This window comes from Plecotus auritus, assembly GCF_963455305.1.
Source record: "Plecotus auritus genome assembly, chromosome: 5".
In the NCBI taxonomy this organism is placed as follows: Eukaryota; Metazoa; Chordata; class Mammalia; order Chiroptera; family Vespertilionidae; genus Plecotus; species Plecotus auritus.
This window is the reverse complement of record NC_137776.1, coordinates 65,538,930-65,560,067: the sequence shown is the minus strand read 5'-3', so window position 1 is coordinate 65,560,067 and position 21,138 is coordinate 65,538,930. Positions and strand designations below refer to the sequence as shown.

The 21,138-nt window shown below is 39.9% G+C and overlaps 1 protein-coding gene across 4 annotated transcripts in view; it reads left to right on the top strand.

The window, feature by feature from the left end:
• Positions 1-248: 248 nt before the first annotated feature.
• Positions 249-21,138, top strand: part of LOC308249133 (uncharacterized protein) — a 41,213-nt gene continuing 20,323 nt past the window's right edge. For 2 of the 4 annotated variants that reach the window (XR_013960679.1, XR_013960680.1), the window contains exons 1-3: positions 249-412; positions 764-806; positions 1,374-1,447. Coding sequence is in view for 1 of the 4 variants with exons in the window: in XM_080669928.1 (XP_080526054.1) it covers positions 324-412; positions 764-806 (132 nt within the window). In the remaining 3 variants the exon portion in view is untranslated. The remainder of the gene's footprint in view (positions 413-763; positions 807-1,373; positions 1,448-21,138) is intronic. The other 2 variants (XR_013960678.1, XM_080669928.1) reach the window with 2 other exon arrangements.

The window sequence follows — 21,138 nt, the reverse complement described above, 5'->3', positions numbered from 1 at the left end:
AATATATCTGTAACTTCTTTTCAAATATTTTAAGGGGCCAAAAAAGACGTACAAAGGACTCATTTGACTCTACCCTTGAAGCTTTATAAAATCTCTTAAAATAATCAGTGATACAATGATGACTCATTTTTGTTTTCAATGCAAGAGCCTGCAGTGAGCAGGGATTAACATTTCCTTGGAGAAACTTGGTCTACTTGGTAGAACATTCTTGTGCTAATCATTCTTGTTTACCAGATTTTTCTATTAATACAGTTGAAAAGGAACAGTTGTGCTTTCATGGTGTGTTTCTGTTTGTTGTCAAACAGCAGCTGATAACTCATCAAATGAGCCGACTTTTCAGTGTTGGGGAAACATTCCCTTACCTTCCTCAGCCTTGCCTTTCAAATTTCTCACCAAAATTAGTGGACCTTTGGTAAGTCATGGATCTCCAACTAAACATTACTGGCAGATATTCTATGAAGTGTGTGTGTGTGTGTGTGTGTGTGTGTGTGTGTGTGTGTGTGTGTGTGTGTTGGAGGGGGAGGGGAGGTCTTCCTTTTCTGGAGAAGCCAAAATGTTAAAATTGTTCATTCGGAGCTGTAGGCGGGGCTCTCAGATCTGCACAGCAGAATTCTTCCTTAAATACTCTAAATGCCCTCCTGCTTACAGACCCCCACTGACGTCTTGGGGACTCTGGGCAAGACGATTTAGAATTCACCACCCAGACTGCTGTGTAAGAGCTTGGTGACTGGGCACTAATTGACTTTTTGTCCCTCTGATACAGGAACTCATGTGTGCAGGAAATGGTTCTTGCTTTGGATACCAGAGTAAGTGCTTATCTCTGTGCACTATACACATTTTACTCTCAGAGTATCAAAACTGAGTTTTACATATCCATAATAGATTTTTCTTCCAAGCACTGTGCCATGGATACGATGGTGAATGTTACCTAGTGAGTGGCTCACTTCTAGAAGTCACTTTTCGGAAGACAATATCCTAACTAGAAACCTGGGTAAAACTCTTTTCATTCTCCCTAGTTGCCTTGTTCCAGCTTCCCAACTGGAAGCACACTGGTCACAAATTAGCTGAAGGAAGTTTTATAGAAAGAAAAAAATCCACTTTACATATTGTGCCACCGACAAACCCCAAGAGATCTCCAAAGGGGCCCTGGCTGAGTAGCTCAGTGAGGTGTTGACATGGTATACCAAGGTTGCAGGTTTGATTCTAGTCAGGGCACATACACATATCAACCAATGACAGAGGCCTTCCTGACCTAAGCCTGGTGCCCTCTGGGTGTTCTCTGCTGTCCACTCTCTGTGCGTGTCTGGAAGGCAAGGGCTTTTGCATAGATATCCACCTCACGCCTGGTCTGGTGGCCTTCCTCATCCATCCAGGGCGGTCAAGATCTCATTGCCATTCCAGATGCCAGCAAGTGAATGAAGACTCAGCCTGTGGACTTGGCTAGGGGGTAAGCTCTTCCCCTCAGCTCTCAAAATCAGCCTTTCTTTCTATGAAGCTTTGCAGGATTTTTATTATTTCCCAGCCATTTATTGAGCACTAGTATGCTCTAGCCTTACATTGTCCTGTGCAGCAGCCACTAGCTACATGTGGCTACTGAGCACTTGAAATGCATCTAATTCAGATTGAGATGTACCCTAACTGTAAAATTCAAAACAAATTTTGAAGACAGTACTGTGGAGGAACAAAGAGTCCTATGAAAGTAACCTCACAGTGTGATTTGATCACAAATTCCTAACTGGGCAGGTCACCAAGGGGAGTCATGCCTGAGGTCATAACTTCTCTCTCTCTCTTTGAATTTTTATTGTTGAAAGTATTAGTAAGTCTCCTCTTCTCCCCATTGACCTCTTCCCTCCCACTCCGCCCCCCCAACCCAGCACAGGACCTCACCCCACCTAGGCCTATAACTTCTTTAGTGAAAGCTTTTAAGCCAGCTCTACCCATTTTTTTGTGGGCATCTTGTTTAACACACCTTTGAAATACCAGAAGTAATACCTTGAAGGAGGTATTAACCATCAAGAGAGCACATAATCTTGTTAGCTATCCTGTAATCCAATCCTGCCTTGCTTTCTCCCATCCTTAATTTCAAATCCATAAAAGAGGCTGCAAAATTTAATTCTCTGAAGCCTTTGAGATTTTGCTCCTGGCATGTCATCAGTTTGGCTCAAATAAACTCTTAAGAAAATTATCTTCAGGTTTGGACATTTCTTACATAATGGCACAAAAATATCTCATTAAAATTTAATCCTTCAAATATTTATTGAGGGTCTCCTAGGGATCGGGCACTAAAGCAGGTGTTAGGTGCATGGTGGGGTTTGTGAAAGAATCAAAGCCTTTGTCCTCGTGGAGACAGATAGTAAATATGAAAGCAAAAAGATGCATAATCACAAAACTGGATCAATGTGACGATGAAACAGCCAGGGTGTTTCGACAAATAATAACAAAGGTCAGAGGGTGAGACCTGTTTATCTAGAGCAGCCCTGGGCAAACTACGGCCCGCGGGCCAGATCCGGCTGTTCTATCCGGTTCTCTTGCTCTCTCCTCTGCTCCTTTACTTTGAATTTATATTAGTTCACACAAACACTCCATCCATGCTTTTGTTCCGGCCCTCCGGTCCAGTTTAAGAACCCATTGTGGCCCTCGAGTCAAAAAGTTTGCCCACCCCTGATAGAGTGTCCGGGAAGGTCCCCAAGAAAGTGACACTGGCGTTAAGACTGAAAGTAGTGAGCCAGACATGCAAAGACCAGGGGGAGGGAGGACTTCAGAAGGAAAAGGGGGTGGACAGACCCTGTGGGTCCTGGGCACCATCAATGAGGGGCCATTGGGCACGTGTGCAGCTGCTCAGGGAAGCAGGGGCGGATCGTGCAGGCCCTTTCGGTCAAGATAAAGACTGGAATTTCATTCAAGGTAAAAGCGAAAGCCAATGGACTTATTTATCTTATGCTTAAAATGGATTCTTCTGGCAACGGTGTCAAGAAATGGGTTGGAAGGGACAATCGCAGATGCAGAGAAACTAGTTAAGAAGCAATGCAGTCAGTCATCCAGGCTAGAGGTGTGGCCAGCTTGTTCTAAGGTGGCAGCAGCAGAAAGTGCTGAGTGTCCCTAAGTCCTCCAGCTTTGGGGGCTGCACGGAACACAAAGACAGTAAGATGCAAATTGCTGAATGACTAGGAGAGTCCAGCTCCCTCCCTAATATTTCTGAGGAGCTCCGGAGAGGACGTTACATTTTCCTAGTGGTTCCTCAGGCCTTGATTCTGCTCCCTAATCTAGACTCAGTACTCGATCCCCTCTCCCTGTCCTGTGGCTGCCCCAGCTGCTGCGAACACGACTTTCCTGATTCCCTAAGGCAGCGCTAACACAAGCCTAAAGAAGGCCCGAAGCTCCCCAGACACGGGAGAGGGTAACAAAACACCCGAGCCCCTGGACAGGCAGCCTTCGCTTTATTATCCAGCATGCCTGTCGCCGAAGAGCACTCTGGGCTGTTCCCATCTCTTTCTCCTCTAGTTCCCCGGTCCAAAACTCCTTTTCTTGGGCCTCCAGGAGAAAATGTAAAAGTCTCATTAACTTCACTATTAAGAGGAAGTTACCTTTGCTACTCACTTTATCTCAACCTCTCCCATCCAGATTGGGGTTTGGGACTTTGCCTCTGACAAGTAGATGCCCAGGGACACCCTTTCCTGAATGAAAGGATGCTTTTTCCTCTGTTGAGGCCCTTTCATGTGGAAGCATCTGAAATTGGGTTTTTAAATTACACTTTTTCCCTCCACATTTGTATGCCCTCACTTAATCCTCATAGGAAGTAGATGTTATTTCCATTTATGAAGAAAAGCAATGCTAAAAGAGGTGGCTAAGAGAATCATTTGCTGCAAGTCATACAACCAGTAAGGAATGGGCAGACAATTCACAACTGAGTCCAGCTTGGAAGCTGGCAGACGCCTCCCCGCCCCCAGCCTACTCCAACTCCCCTGCACATAGGGTCCAAGGGCAGGTCAAAGTTCCCCTCCAAGCACCACCCCCTTCTCCTCTCACTTTTGGAAATCCTCTTTACCTAGATGACTAGCAATTCGAGAAAAAACTTTTTAGAGTTTGTATGACCAAAAAGTGTGTTCTAACTTAGTGCCACTTCTCCTCCTGAGAATAAAGTGGTTATTTTTTTTCTCTAAAGGACAAACTGTGTGTGCCCAGGAGATGGTACGTTATTCAAATTCATTGTATCTAACTTTAAATAAGACACAATTGTTTCCTAGGGAGACCTCAAGTGAAATTATGCCAGATGGCAATTCCTTGTATTCTCCTTAAGGGAGCTTAAGGGACAGAACGGTCAGAGCTCAGAAAACTTCCTCCAGTTAAGCTACACTCACACCTCAGTGGGAAATAGGAAGCAAAAATACTAGCAAAGGCTGTGGTGGTGGTCGCAGTAGTACCAAGAGGACCAGGAGGAGGCGGAGGTAGTCAACAGTTGCTGTTACTTTGTGGCCTGCACTGGGCCAGGCTCTACATGTACTGACTTGTTTAATCCTCATGTCAACTCTATTAAGTTGTTATTATTACCCCCATTTTGCTGCTGAAGAAATCAAGTCTTAGAGAGATTATCCAACTTGCCCAAGATTAGAGGCTGTACCTTCTATTTTAAAAACATGTGGACTTTTAAAGCTCTTTAATCATATAAGTTGGACAGGAAACTGTGTGATGCTCAGTCCCCAAAGCCTCTTCCAGATAATAGGGCATCTAGAACAGACAAACATCAACTGGGTGTTGTTAGTAAGGGTTGATGCATGAAACAGATGCCCATCACACCTACTGATAAATTAAGGTGAAAATTAAGTTGTATTTGGATTGTACCATTTAATCATTGAGTCTTTTTCAATTAATCATGACTGAATGGATTTGATTCATTCATTCATTTAGTCATTCACTGATTGGATGACATATGTCAAGTATTGCAAGGCTCTGAGGACACAAAGATTAATAAGAGGCTGTACTTTAAGTCCTCTGTCTCCAAGTGGTTCAGAGGCTAGAAGAGGACAACAGGTTTCACACGGTGAGACTCCCCTGCCACCTCCCCCCGTCCCCCACCCGACCCTTTGCCCACTCAAGACTCAGGTAACAGAAGGGGTCCTTCTGTCCTATGACAGAGACAGATTTCTCAGCATATGGAAAAGGATTGTGCCAGCAGGTGTATTACCTCCCCAGTTTGTTTTCAGATTTTCTGTTCTCAGGTCAAACCCATGAAATGGCTTTCTCTTCCTCCTTTTCCAGTTTTAGGATCAGAAGCTCCCTTTTCCCTTATCTAACTGATCTATGGGGGGCCAATCATGATTGGCAACTAATAACTGAGGCTGAGACACAATTGCAGCTGGAACCTTGGGGGGTGGGGTGGCTGTGAGGACATAGGAGAAGGCAGGTAGGAGAAGGGAAGGACCATCCAGAGGGGAGCTAGGACTTGAGAGAGTGCATTCTGTGCTGGGTAATGGGGGTGGCTAGGAAGGTGGTCTCAGAGAAAGATTCCGCACTCACAAATGTCGTTTTCAGCAAAATAACATTGCCCATCTTACTGAATTATTTGAATGCTTATTTGAATGGCATTTAATTTGTAGCTTTAAAAATGTTGATTTATGTATTTTGGTTTACATATACATATAAGTAATAAACATGACTCAAATATACTTGATTGTATATATGTACTATGTAGAATTTTAATAAAAACAATACTGGTGTCCATAGGATCATTTAACTTTCTATTTTTAAATTTAAGGTATAATTTATATACAGTAAAATTAGCCCTCTTTGTACACAGTCCTATGAATTGTAAGAAATGTATATAATTATGTCACCATTACTACAATCTCTATATATAAAAGGCTAAGTGTCCGTCCTTCCCTCCAACTGGTAGCTATATGATATGCACTGAACACCAGGGGGCAGAAGCTCAATGCAGGAGCTGCCATGATGCGCAGGGGCCATTTACAGAGAAACGGCACTGCGACCTAGTGTCTACAAAGCAACACTTGGCTGCCCCCAAGTGGGACACAGGCCCTGCCACCACCCTGGAGCAACACCCCACCAAATTGCAGCCAACGCTGCCGAGACCCCATGGCATAAAATACAGCCTACAGCCCAGTCCAGCCAGAAACGGTTGCTGTGGGCGCTGGGTAATGACATCACGTAGCAACGCCCGGCTTCCTCTCCCTAGTGACTAGCCACCTTGGAGTTTCTTCAACCCAGGAGCACGACTTGCTTTATAGCCAGGTGCAAACATTTTACAGTTCAACCAAATCTTTGTGAAGTGTTTTCCCATGCTTCATCTCATTTGATCCTCACAGAAGTCCTGGAGCAGGTAGATAGGAGAGTTGGTGGAATCCTATTTTCTTTTCATTAGCCAGAAAACGGAGATTTAGAAAGTTTAGAAACTTGACCCGACTGAAAAGAAGTAAGAAATGGTGGAACTTGAAAATGACTTCAGGTTTGCTCACTGTACAGAATATAGTCAAACACTGCTGCAGTTAAATATTTTACCCTTTGTTCTCCCTGGGTGATCTACAATAATAATCTGCTTCATGTTGATATTTACTGCTGTGTTGCTGACAATTACCTGAAAGAGAAGTTGGGGTGCTTCACTGGGTTGGAAAAAGTTTAGCTAAGTCAGAAAGCAGGACTAATTAAGCAAGTTTATTCTCTATATATAAAAGGCTAAGTTGACTCGCGCATGTGCAATACATATAAAGCTGTCGCTGGTGCCAATCACACAGGTCTGTTTCCATCTGTCATTGTTAATCATGAATTTGGTTGACACTTCTGTTATAGAGAAAGGGCAAATAGCGATATTAAAATATTTCTTCTAATTAATTTCCTTTCAATGTGTATGAATCCGTGCACTAGGACACTAGTCAAAATATAAAACAGTTCCATCATTCCAAAAGTGTCCCCTAGCCGAAACTGGTTTGGCTCAGTGGATAGAGCGTCGGCCTGTGGACTGAAGGGTCCCAGGTTCGATTCCGGTCAAGGGCATGTACCTTGGTTGCGGGCACATCCTCGGTGGGAGGTGTGCAGGAGGCAGCTGATCGATGTTTCTCTCTCATCGATGTTTCTAGCTCTCTATCCCTCTCCCTTCCTCTCTGTGAAATATCAATAAAATATATTGAAAAAATTAAAAAAAAAGTGTCCCCTATGCCACTTTGTGGTTAAGCCCTCCTTCACCCCTAGTTAGCTCCTGGAAACCACTGATATGTTTTCTGTCCCTATATATGTACTGTTGCACAAATATCATATTAATGGAATTGAACATTATGTAGCCTTTAAAAAAACACAAATACCTTAATGAAAGTATAATTGACATATAATAATGCATTGCACATATGTAAGGATACAATTTGATAAGTTTTGACATAGGTATACATTCATGAAACCATCATCACCATAAAAGTAATTAGTATATCCATCATCTAAAGTATCCTCATGCCACCTTGTAACCTCACTTCCCATGCCTGCCATTCCCCCTTCCCAAGCAGCTACTCATCTGTCATCTTTTGTGTCTGGCTTACACTCAGCATAATAACTTTGTGACTCATGCATGTTGTGCATTTAAATAGTTCATTCCTTTTTATTGCTGAGCTGTATTTCATTTTATGCTATATGTTATATGGTTATAACACAATTTGTCTATCCACGCATCTGCTGAAGTATATGGTTTCCTGTTTTGGACTATTACAAATAAAGCTGCTCTGAACCTTTGTGTACAAGACTTTATATGGGCTTGTGTTTACGTGGATAAGTAACTAGTAGTGAAATGGCTGAGTCATAGAAGTGTAGGCTTAACTTTTTGAGAAACTGATAAGTGGTTGTATTATTTTACATTCTCACCAGTGTATGAGGTCCAGTTCCTCCTCAACCTGGCCAACACTTGCTTAGTCAATCTTTTTAATAGTGATTCCTTGTGGTTTTAATTTACATTTTCCTAATGACTAATGTTGTTGAGCATCTTTTCATGTGCTTGTCATCTGTGTATCTACTTTGGTGAACTGTCTGTTCAGACCTTTTGCCTACTTTTTAATCCAGTTGTTTATTTCCTTGAGTTTTGAGCTCTCTGTATAGTCTTTGTATATTATATACAAGATATGAGATTTGCAAATATTTTGTCCCGGTGTGTGGCTCATCTTTTCATTCTGTTACCAGCATCTTTTGAAATTTTCAATTTTGATGAAACCCAACTTGCCATTTTTCTTTTATTGCTCATATTTTGGTAATATACCTAACAAATCTTTGTCTATCCCAAGGTCACAAAGTCTTTCTTGTATGTTTTTTAATGAATTGCTATAGTTCTATGTTCTAAAGTTAGGTCTATATCTCATTCAGAGTTTATTTTTGTATAGAATGCAAGTTATTGATCAAGGTTCTTTACAAATAGTTCGTGTGAACTCATGTTTTAGAAATACTGTAAAGTTTTCTCACACTGATAAGGGAAGGGAAGTGATAGGTAGTATCAAGAAGGGAGCATTTAGCCTAGCCGGCATGGCTCAGTGGTAGAGCGTCAACCTATGAACCAGGGGGTCATGGTTTGATTCTTGGTCAAGGCACATGCCTGGGTTGCAGTAGAGGGCATGCAGGAGGCAGCCAATGATTCTAATTATTGATGTTTCTATCTCTCTCCCTCACCCTTCCTCTCTGAAAGCAATAAAAATATTTTTAAAAAGAAGGGAGCATATAGTTGAAACTTTTAACATTTTTTCTATTTTTTTAAAATAGGGGTAGACAAGAGGACACGAAAATCACGAGGTTCACACTCTATAGTCTTCATTGTTTTTTAATTATGAAACAAGGTTGTTTGCTGAAGATGGGTTAAGGGGAGGAATCCTGAGCTGCCCATTGAAGTGTTACAAGACCCTCACGTGTGCAAGGAGGAGTGCCTTCTGTGTGTTAAGTTAGGTGCTTGAGGAGACACTCTGGTACATTTTCAGATCATCGTGTCCCAGATTCTTATTTAGAAGCAGTTTTCTAATCTTCAATTCCCTTGAACTTTCCTTAAACTCTTCCCAGAATCTCTGCATGGAGTTGTTGGGACAGCACCTTCCAAAGCCTCCAAGAGAATCAGGGTCCAGACTTTGGGGGAAATGATGCCCTTATCTTACATGAGAGGGAAGCTGTCTTTGGGGACCTTTCCCAACACTGAATCTTGGCTTGGCTTTTGCAAAACCATACATAACATGTTTAAAAAAAAAATTAAAATTAGCATCCTTTGGCATTTTCTCATTCCCTTCTCTCCCTGTACCTGTTCTTTCCCTTCCTGTTGCATGCGAACTTGTCCTCACCATGAGGTAGCTAAGAATATTAATTCAAGTGAACATGTCAGTGTCACTCTAAAATAATGAGTTCCATACTAACACACTACATTGACACGGACTATTTAGAAAATGTTACATTTTGGGAAGTAGGGTCAGAATATATTTGTAAATGCAAGTTACTTGCATTTACTACAGAATGAAGTCACTCCCATGCTTAAACTCTTCCAATAACTTTCCACTGGATTTAGAATAAAATCCAAAATCTCCCCCATGGTTTATTTTATTTATTTATTTTTTTTTTTTATTATCTTTTTTTTTAAAATAAATCTTTATTCAGATTATTACAATTATTTCTCCTTTTTCCCCCCATAGCTCCCCTCCACCCATTTCCCACCCCACCTTCTGCCCTTACCTCCCCCCCACTGTCCTCATCCATAGGTGTATGATTTTTGTCCATTCTCTTCATGAACCCCCCATACCCTTTTCCCCCTGAGAATTATCAGTCCACTCCCTTTCTATGCCCCTGATTCTATTATATTCACCAGATTATTCTGCTCCTCAGGTTTTTAATTCACTTGATTTTTAGGTTCGCTTGTTGATAGATATGTATTTGTTGTTCATAATTTTTCTCTTTACTTTTTTCTTCTTCCTCTTCTTTAAGAATACCTTTCAGCATTTCATATAATACTGGTTTGGTGGTGATGAACTCCTTCAGCTTTTATCTGTGAAGCTGTTTATCTGCCCTTCAATTCTGAATGATAGCTTTGCTGGGTAGAGTAATCTTGGTTGTAGGTTCTTGGTATTCATCACATTGAAAATTTCTTGCCACTCCCGTCTGGCCTGCATAGTTTCTGTTGAGAAGTCAGCTGACAGTCGTATGGGTGCTCCCTTGTAGGTAATTAACTGTTTTTCTCTTGCTGCTTTTAATATTCTCTCTTTGTCTTTTGCTCTTGGCATTTTAATTATGATGTGTCTTGGTGTGGTCCTCTTTGGATTCCTTTTGTTTGGGGTTCTGTGGGCTTCCTGGACTTATAAGTCTATTTCTTTCACCAGGTGGGGGAAGTTTTTGGTCATTATTTCTTCAAATAGGTTTTCAGAACCTTGCTCTCTCTCTTCTTCTGGCACCCCCATAATTCTGATGTTGGTACACTTGAAGTTGTCCCAGAGTCTTCTTACATTATCTTCAACTTTTTGGATTTTTTTTTTTTGCTTTTTGCTTTTTCGGTTGAGTGTTTTTTGCTTCTTTGTATTTCAATTCTTTGACTTGATTCTTGTGTTCCTCTATTCTGTTTCTGGGTCTCTGTATAATATTTTTTATTTCAGTCAACGTATGTTTAATTTCTAGTTGGTCCTTTTTCATATCTTCGAGGGTCTCGTTATATTTATCGGCCTTTTCTAGGATATTCTTAAAAAGTCTTATAACCGTGGTTTTGAATTCTATATCCAGTCGTTTGTTTTCCTCCATTTCTTTCGTTTGTGATCTGATTCTTTGACCCCGCATTTTCACTGATTCCCTGAGTTGGTAAGGTAGATATTTGTGCTAGGTTTCCAATATGGCCCAGTGGGTCTGCTTCCCCAGTTAACCTGAGGTGGACACTCTTGGTGCACCCCTTTGTGGACTGTGTGTACAGCCTTGTTGTAATTAAGTCTTTATTGTTGTTGGTATCACTGGGAAGAATTGACCTCTGGGCCAGTTGGCTGTAAGGATCAGCTGTGTCTATGCTGAGAGAAGTTCGGTGCTGGAGACAGCCTTATAGGATTAGACTTGCCAAATTGCCATAGCCTCTGTGCTCAGCTTGGATGGGGTGGAGTCTCAGTCTTGGCTTCCTGTCAGCCTTGCCCTTGCGCGCATGTGCACTTTCAGTCCTCCGCCTTCCCCAGCTCGAGTCTCCGCCTGAGAGTCCAGACTCCCCCCACAAGAGCGTGGGTCCCCAGGGGCTCGCCTGAAACTGGGGTTCACTGCAGTCAGAACTGGGGCTCAGTGCAGTCAGAATCCTCTGACTCCCTTCCACTAGGGAAAGCCTGTGGCAACTTCCGCAGCCTTTGTGCGCACTGGCACGCGCGCGCGTGCGTACTTTCAGTCCTCCGCCTTCCCCGGCTCCCGAGTCTCCGCCCGAGAGTCCAGACTCTCCCCACAAGAGCGTGGGTCCCCAGGGGCTCACCTGGAACTGGGGTTCACTGCAGTCAGAACTGGGGCTCAGTGCAGTCAGGATCCTCTGACTCCCTTCCACTAGGAAAAGCCTGTGGCAACCTCTGCAGCCTTTGTGCGCACTGGCCCGTGTGCCTTCAGACTTCTGCCTTTCCCAGCTCGAGTCTCCGCCCGAGAGTCCAGACTCCCCCCGTAAGAGCGTGGGTCCCCAGGGGTTCGCCCGGAACTGGGGTTCAGTGCAGTCAGAACTGGGGTTCAGTGCGGTCGGAGGCTTCCTTCCCCCTTCCGCCAGAGAAAGTCAGCCAGGCTCTCAGCCGCCCTTCCTCTCTGCGCGCACAAAGCCCCTTTGCCGTACCTGCAATTCTCTGTGAGCTTTTCTCTTTCCTTCTAGTTGTAGAATTTTCACTCAGCCAGCTTTCCTGTGGTTCTGGATGGTGTCCGTTCTGTCTTTTAGTTGTAGTTTTGAAATTGTTGCGCGAGGCAGCAGTTTAGGTGTTTACCTATGCCGCCATCTTGGTTTCTCCTTCCCCCATGGTTTAAAAGGCACTAGGTGATGTGGTCTCTCACCACCTTTCAGACCTCATCTCCCACATACATTCCAGCCACAAGCATTTGTTTCCCTCACACACCAACCCATCCCACCTGTGGCCTTTGTACTTGCTATTCCCTCTCCTGTCACGTGATGGCTCCAGACCCTCACTGACTTGGCTACTTCTCATGGGTTAGCTGCATCTCATCCCAAACCTGTGGATTCTATATTCTAAAAATCTCTTGAATACAAAGAGATTTTTCCTTAGAATCTAAAGGCTCTTTAGCCACATTTTATGGCTCATCTTATCATGACTCCCAATACAATCCACTTATATTACGCTACTTCTGTGCCCCCAACACTCAATATTCTTTAATACTTTATCTTTTGCATGTTTTCTCTGCCTAAAATCGTTTCCCTCTTCTTCACCTGGTTAGTTTATACTCTTCAAGACATAGCTCAAATGCCACATCCTCCCCAAAGCCCTTCTTGATCTGTCCCCTACCCTCCCAGGGCACCCCCCAGTCTGAGTTAACCAAGTTAAATGTATTCTCTACTATGGTGAGGTAATTATTTAACTTGTCCGAACACTCCACACGACATAAAGCAGTGGTCCACCAAACCCTACTCTTTTCATCGATTGATATGGTGGTAACTGGTTAAGAAGCAGCCGAGCCAGGAATGGCATTCCCCAGCCTCCGTTGCATCTTGGGGTGGCCATGTACCTAGTGCTTGCCAATGGAATGTGAGTTGAAGGTAGGCATGCCACTCTCAGGGCGGAAATCTTTAAGCAGCAGACACACCTCCTCCGTACACTGTCCTCTTCAAGTTCGAAGCAGATGGCAGCAAGGCCTTGGGGATGGTGGAGCCACAAGATGAAAGGACCTGGCTATCAAACTTGAACACCCGCCCTGAACAATTATAGGAGAAATAAACAACTTCAAGGAATCTCTGGCTTATTTTGTTGTAAAGAAAAGTTGTTAAGGAGAATATAATACAAAAAAAACATATTGGTTTATAGGTAAATAGGTAAATCTGTAGAAAATTTTGTTAAATTCAGTAGTATCTGATCCTTTTATATTTCTTGGATCTTGTAAACTTTAAAATTCAAAAGGCTTATTTATATAGTTGCAGTATTTGAAGGAAGGAAGACTGAAGGTCTGGATAACTAGAAAATCTCTAAATAGATGTTCCTTATCTACATACTTTTCAAACAAAGACTTAATTTTAATATCATTATTGTTGAGTGGAGAGGGAATTTAAAAATGTAAATACATAATATTATTAATTTAAATGTTAGCAAACATCCATTTGAAATAATGTGGCTATTGTTCTACTAAAACTGTCTTTTAAAAATAACATTTGATATACTTCATTTTATAAAAATATAACTGATTAGTATTAAATAAACTTATTTAATACTAATCAGTTACATTTTGAAAGAACAGACTCTTGGAAGGAATAGAGTTTTGAGCTCAAACCAGGAGAACCTTCCAAAAGTTTGAAGTTTGAAAGAAGAAACATTGATGCTGGTAACAAAGGTGGAAGGGCGAGAGGAAGGGGGAAAAGGAGAGGCCATGCTACTTAAGGAGGTTGTTACTTTGCAGGACTAAGAGATCAATGGCACTGGAGTATGGGAAATTGGGAAGCAGCAGGAGGTGGGAGGTAGGGAGATGAATTCTTTCTGACATACACATCACATTTCAGACATCATCTGAACAATCACACAGGCAATATAAATCTGTAGGTAACATGAGTCTAAAAGGTCAGGGATGGAGAGAGGCTTGGTAAAACCCTGAATGACTTGGCCTAGCAGAATGATGGCATCTCTTGAGGAATGCCCACCATACAGCGGTGAAAGAGAAGTCAATAGGCACAAATATGAAACCAAACTTACTAATGAAAGGGAGAGATGCTCTGACAAATATTTTTTTTAAAGAAGTACATTTTTATTTATTTTTAAAATATATTTTCATTGATTTCAGAGAGAGATAGAAACATCAATGAGAATCATTGATCGGCTACCTCTTCCATGCCCCCCACTGTAGATCGAGCCCACAACTTGGGCATATGCTCCGACTGGAAATCCAACAGTGACTTCCTTGTTCATAGGTCGGTGTTCAACCATGGAGCCACACCAGCCGAGCCATATTTATTTCTTACAGATCTTTGGGCCATTCCAAGAGTACATAGGTCAGAAATTTTATGACTAAAAGCAGAAATACCTACATGTGATGTTATTAACACAGCACAAGCTATTTGTTAATAGATCTTTCCTATCAGATTAAGCAACCTAGGAACATACATAGTTTCAGTCTCTACATCCCTGACCCCTAGCAGTTTCTAAGACTTGGTAGCTACTTCATATATATATGAAGCCAAAGGACATATTTTGGGACACTAGGCAAGAGGAGTGAGGAGATACACACATATCAACAAATCATTTGTAGCTAAAGTTTTATCATAAGGAAACTAGATATGCACTTAATGGATTTTGGCCAGGTTATTGCTGCACTGTATGCTACTCACGTCATTTGTGTTTCCTGTGAACCCAAGGAGGGAATTCTGACTCTGCTTTCTTGCTGTTTGGACTCATGTACTTACACAGCCTGACACTGTGAGGGAACAGATAACTAATAAATCTCTATGCAACCCATTTCTTAAGTGTCTTAAATGAAATTAACAATGTGGGTTTAAATTCCAGAGACCTATATAATTTCTTCCCCAAGGTCTTCCTTCAAAAAACTTTTTAAAAAAGGAAAATACGTAACACTGTCACCTTTTCCTGAATCCCTAATGGGCTAATAAGCAAGCTGGTATGATTACACTTTGAAGAAACAAAAATACTTTTTAAAAAAAGCACAAGTTTTCCTTTGACTTTAATGAGTAGACTTCCAGCTCATTTCCTTTAAAATACTGGCTCTGAATTGCAAATTACTTCATGGTCTTTTTTAAGTGAGCTCTTCATAGACTGACAGAGCCAGCTGCAGTGCACTGTCTATGGAAATGATATCATCAGCGCTCTGCCCTTGAATCAGACACTCTTACACCTGGCTCCTTTCACACAGCAGGAACAGAATATATGCTTGTTTACAGCCATGGTATTCAGAAAGGCATCACTTTCACACTCTACCTGTTGGCAACTTAATCAAAAGAAAGTTTGGCATGAATTTCCTCAATCATCTTTTAAAGTAAAAGTTGTTTTAATTTTAATACATTACTAATGTTTAAAGTGTTAGCTTGTTTTCTAATATTCAAACAACATGTTAATTATAATTAATTTTGATACTGTCACACTAAAAAATTTTAATTTGTTTACATTCATTATTCATTAGATATATTTATGTCTTATACTTCTCTGTTCCAACTTACTATCCAAATTATGACTAGCATTGTTTAATTATAATTAGTTTGATACTAACCATAACAATGTAACTATTAATTTATTAAATAAAAATATAAAAATTTAAATTACAACTAAGTCATTTTCATATCTGGCATAAAAGTTAGACTTTGCATTCCCACAATCCAATTCCCTATAGAATGCCACTGTTAACCACTTACTGTAGTTCCCGTCTGACTTTTACTCCTATGTCAAATTTACTTTTTCATGGATGGGCTCATATTCATTTTAGGGATAGCAAATGATTTGTCTGAATAAAATGACTTTGTTACTTAATTAAATAGTAATATAAAAATGAAATAGTTTAAAGCCATATTCACCATAAAAATGTGTAAATTTATGCCACACATTTTATTGAAGTAACAACGTTCTTCTCTGGCAAATATATTAATAAAGTAGTTCATTAAACTATAAATTTTAATTTGGCTCTTATTTATCAAGTACAAAAACAAGTAGGTGATTTTATAATCTCAAAAAGATTTTACATTTTCTTAAAAAAAAATGAGTGCCACTCTCTAAAATACATTCATTAAGTTTTATTAAAATGAACCCAAAGTGTTAACACATTTACATATACTAATAAGACCATAGAACATTTTAAAGTTATCATTTCTTTCTGTCTAGGTAAATCAATCTTTTCCATGTTTTGTCTATTACCTTCACACTTTTAAAAAGTGAACACACATTAATAAATTTAAAGATCAATGTAAATTTTAAATTAAATTTAATTTCCATTAAACTCCTTGTTTTCACCCTGTAATATCATAGGAACTTACAGAAATACAGAGACAAAACATTAATTTTATGTTTTCGTTTTACATGCAGTTCCACAGAACATTACCCACCTATGAAAACGTGAACAGAGCCTTGTGTGCAGGGAGGCTGCCCAGGTTCATCACCAGGCTGTCTCCAAGGCCAGCGCTGGCTTACTGTGCCCCCTCTTCTACAAAGCCTCTTGACTCACCCACTGAAAATACCTTTTTCCTCTCACTGCATTTTGCTTGTATCTTTTAAAAATAACCATCTGAATGGAGATTATCTATGCTCAAGAGTCCTTTGAAAGTGGTAAAATTATCATCTTCATCTCTCTTCAGAATGCACAAAAAATAATGGAAATATGGTAGAATATTATTTGGGAGTCTAAATACTAGGAGCATCCAAACATTGGAAGAATTTCAAAAAGATCTCACCAGTTTGAAGCAGATGATTTTGCAAGAATGTAAGGCATGTAGTGAAGTGAATGACTGGTCACTCAGCCCAGCTCATGGTGTCTTCAAAAGGGTGGTACCAGTCATAAGGAACATATTAAAAAGGACTCCCAGAGGCTATTTCATGTTGTAAAAATCTCATTCTTTTCATGGGACAAAGGTTATTTACTAACAAAAGGAGGATATTTCAGATATGAAAACTAAAAAAAAAGGAGGGCATAAGGGATCACGAAGATGACTCAGATCTTTTTCCAGAAGCACTGTTTATGGCATGCACTATTTCAATGTCTGTGGATGTTTATATATAATTTTTAAAATTGATTTCAGAGAGGAAGGGAGAGAAAGAGATAGAAACATCAATGATGAGAATCATTGATTGGCTGCTTTCTGCACACCCCCTACTGGCGATCAAGCCCACAACCCAGGCACGTGCCTTTGACTAGAATCAAACCCGGGACCCTTCAGTCTGCAGGTCGAAGCTCTATCCACTGAACCAAACCAGTTAGGGCTTTCAGGACATTTTTAAGGAAATAAGTCTGATTTCTACCATAAGATTAGTGAGAAAAACATATAATCACCTTGAATCCCTTTTAAAATAAGGCAGAATTAGCCCTGGCTGGCGTGGCTCAGTTGAGAGTCATCCCGTGCATTGAAAGGGCGCCAGTTTGATTCCCAGTCAGGATAACATGTCCAGGTTACCAGCTTGATCCCTGATTATGGTGGGTGTGAGAGGCAGCCAATCAATGTTTCTCTCTAACATTGATGTTTCTCTCTCTCCCTCGCTTTAAAAATAAATAAGTTCTTTTAAAAAAAGGCAGAATTCAATAAGAATTAAGATAAGAATTAAATGGAGCAGTATGCTATAATCACATAGGTAAGAAAAACTATCCATCGGGGAAACCCCCCCCCCAATATTAATAACTCATTCATTCATTCGTCACAACATATACATTGAACACCTGTTACCAGGCACTGCACTCAGCACTGAGGGATATAAACTAGTAAATACATCACTTATGGTCAAGTATGGTCACTAGTGCCTCGGAGCTTACGTTCTAGTGAAAGGGAGAAAGACCAACATTCAAATAAGCATGTGCATGTGGGTGACTCCTCTCCCCCAACCTTTTTCCCTCACTTTTCTTCTGTTCACTATCAACCATTCTTATGGATGTTCACTTTAATAATATACATTTTAAATGACTCGACTTTCCTCACATTTTAAGACAAATTAGTCACATAGCCTGGTCACTGTATAGCAGGTTCATGTCTACTTCAAATTTCCAGCAGTAAAAGGCAGAATGCTCTCTCTATTAATTGACTACATTCCATAAAAGGTTTTGCATTTGCATAATGCAACCGTCACACCTTTACAATAGCCCTGGCTGATCCCAGTCCCAGTTAACAGAACTACCATCACCAAGTATGCACACATTCAGAGAATAAATCAGAATAAAAACACTGACAACACAGATGTGTGAATAGTAATTATAATTAGCCCTTTCTAAAAGAAAAGGTATATGTAATAGTATATATCAGAATAACAATTTAACTCAAATCTTTTTTCCTTTTACTTAGTAAAGCATAGAGACAATACTGTATCCCAGGTTAACATGCAACTTTTAAAAAAAGTTAATGTACATATTAAACATGGAAATTCTCCAGTAAAATCTTATCATTTCCCCCCAAATATATCTTGGTATCATTCCTTTATTTCATTATGAACAAGGTCCTACTACTGGTCACCTGACCCAATGCCTTACATTTCCGTAGCCAAACATTTCAGGAATTATGAACATGAGAATGTTGTTAGAAGTATAATGAAGTAACACACTTGCAAAGAACTGATTGTACTGCTTTACCAATGGAGATGTCCCTACTCCAATCCACCACTCCCTCCCAACCTGAGCACAAACATAAATACCCCCCAACCATCCAGGAAGTTGTCTTATCAAGAAGCCCTGAAGCATCATCTCCCTAGGTACCTAACACATCAGCACTGAAAAGATATGAAAGCACCCACATGCTCTAAGAGCATCACTTTTTGCATCATTCCTGAGTGTAAAATCTTCCTAGGACACAGAGAAACACAAGTTCATAAAATAATAGAGTGACAAGACAAATTCTCTGCCTGTTCTTTCAGACAAATTTTGAATCAAAACCTTTTGCCATATTAGAAGTTCAAATAAAACAAACCTAAACATTTTGAAAACATTTTCTAGGTTATTTGTTGCATTAAATGCGATTTCAATTATGTTGATATACATGGAGCTCAACTGGGTGGGGAAGTTGTACAAAGAGACTAGCTGGAACACTTTTTCATGTAGGTTTCACCAGGAAAATACAATAAGGAAGATTAATATCTATAAGAATTTGTCATATTTAAAATCAATATAATTAGTAAAATGTATTTTAAGCACAAATAAAAATTAGGTATACATTTTTTCATCTCTATCAACCAAAAAAAGCCCTCACTAGACATAATTATACTTTCCTCCTCAATGTGTTATGTTGAACATTAACCCAGAAAATGTCTTTAAAAGTGCTCTGCAGGTATCACCTTACCTCAAGGATCACAATGTAAGAAAAGGCTATTTGAATCTAAAGAACTAGTTTCAAGCAAAAATTATTAGAGAAATTCTCTATATCACCGACATTAGAAGTTTGGGGGAAGATAAGAGAGTATACATTTCAGTAACTTAAAATCATACACACATTTCATTTTCCATGCAAGATGATTTAAAATATGAACACAATGTAATTGTAACTCACTGAAAATACAGTCAAGTCTTTGCCCCTAGACTTTACAGTCATACTCAATGGGGAAAAAAAAGAAAAGAAATAGAAACAATGTATGAAAAACATAAAAGGGTGCTTCAAAAACTCTGATTTCTAAGTAGAATCTAAAGAGAAGAAGGACTTTGGTGTCCACACTCAATATGGCTTAAGATCTAAATGATATGACTCAAAACTGCTAACTACTGAATATGAGAATTAAGAGGCTACTCTTACACAAGCAACCACCTTTTACTAAGGTTTTACAACACACAATTTAATTTTCTGTGTGTTAAACTATTTTTAAAAACTGAAATAGAGTTCAGTTTTCTAGTCCCCACATTAACTAACATCAGGGTCACAAAATACTTGCATTAGGAAAGAGAAAAAATGGGTTCACTCATGTTTCCTTACACTGGTTTGTTGAAGGTTATGATGGGTATTTTCAATTTCAAGGCTTTTTACTCTAATAAAGCACAAATTGAGAATCAGAAACTCTCAGGGCTGTGTTATCAGTAAGCCAAGCACACACACACAATTATTAGAGGACTTACAAATCAACATGAATCACTTTTAGGCACTTGAGTACAGACTATGGGATTTTCTACCAAAAAACTACCTACCAGGCAAGACCATAAAGATTGAAGCTTTCGTTTTTAGAATATACAGGGTTAGACAATTGATAAGAAATAATTCATAATTAACCCATCTGTATCCTGGTACAATTTCTTTACAATTCCACACACAATTTCAGGGTTTAATAGAAGCAGTTACTTTTTAGCATCCAAAGTTTTAAAATGATCTTTCTTTACTATACCATCAGGATCTTAAAATTATCACACATCCTTTGAGGGGGCATGATACTGAAGTTTTATTTTTATATAAGTAGAACTTGAAAAAAGTGTTTGCTATATTATGTCTATATCTACACAAAGTCAGCACACAACAGTTGATGATTTTTATATATTTTAAAGCCCATTTCAACAGGTTTATTTTGTAAAGATAAACTCATTACTAATTCCTTTAGACAACTAATGTTTATCTTTTTTAAGTAAACATGAGGAAAAAAAACGGAATGTGGTCTGTGATTTTATGGATGTAAAGATGTCTTCAGGTCAAACACCATACATAAATTTGGCTTGACATATTTCCCCAACTGAAACTATTTGCACTGGTACTCTCCAAAATGTAACCCATTTTTGGTAATGGGAAGATTATACTCCTATCATGTAATCCTTTCCCTATCTAACTTTTTAGGTCAAGGAGCTGGCAGAGTCTAGATCAGGGGTGGGCAAACTTTTTGACTCAAGGGCCACAATGGGTTCTTAAACTGGACCGGAGGGCCGGAACAAAAGCATGGATGGAGTGTTTGTGTGAACTAATATAAATTCAAAGTAAAGGAGCGGAGGGGAAAGCAAGAGAACCGGATCCAACAGCCAGATCCGGCCCGCGGGCCGTAGTTTGCCCAAGGCTGGTCTAGATAGTTCTCTTCTCTTTCTGAATCTACTTTTCAGCATGTGAAGCTAAAATTAAGCATTAAATATAGTACAGTTTTAAAAACTACTATGGCATTTGTATGCTGTATACACAGCAAGCCAGTCTTGCTCTGACAATACTCTCTAACGAGCAAAGACCAATCTATGAATCAAGCCAGTGGTGAGAGGATAACAAAGAACTAGAGAACCTACTAAGACACTAGTGGTTTGGGGAACAATGGATACAGGAAAGTTTAGAATACCTCCAGGACAGATAACATATCTTCATTGCTGGTGAATCAAAATACAGGAGAGCAAGGGATGGCC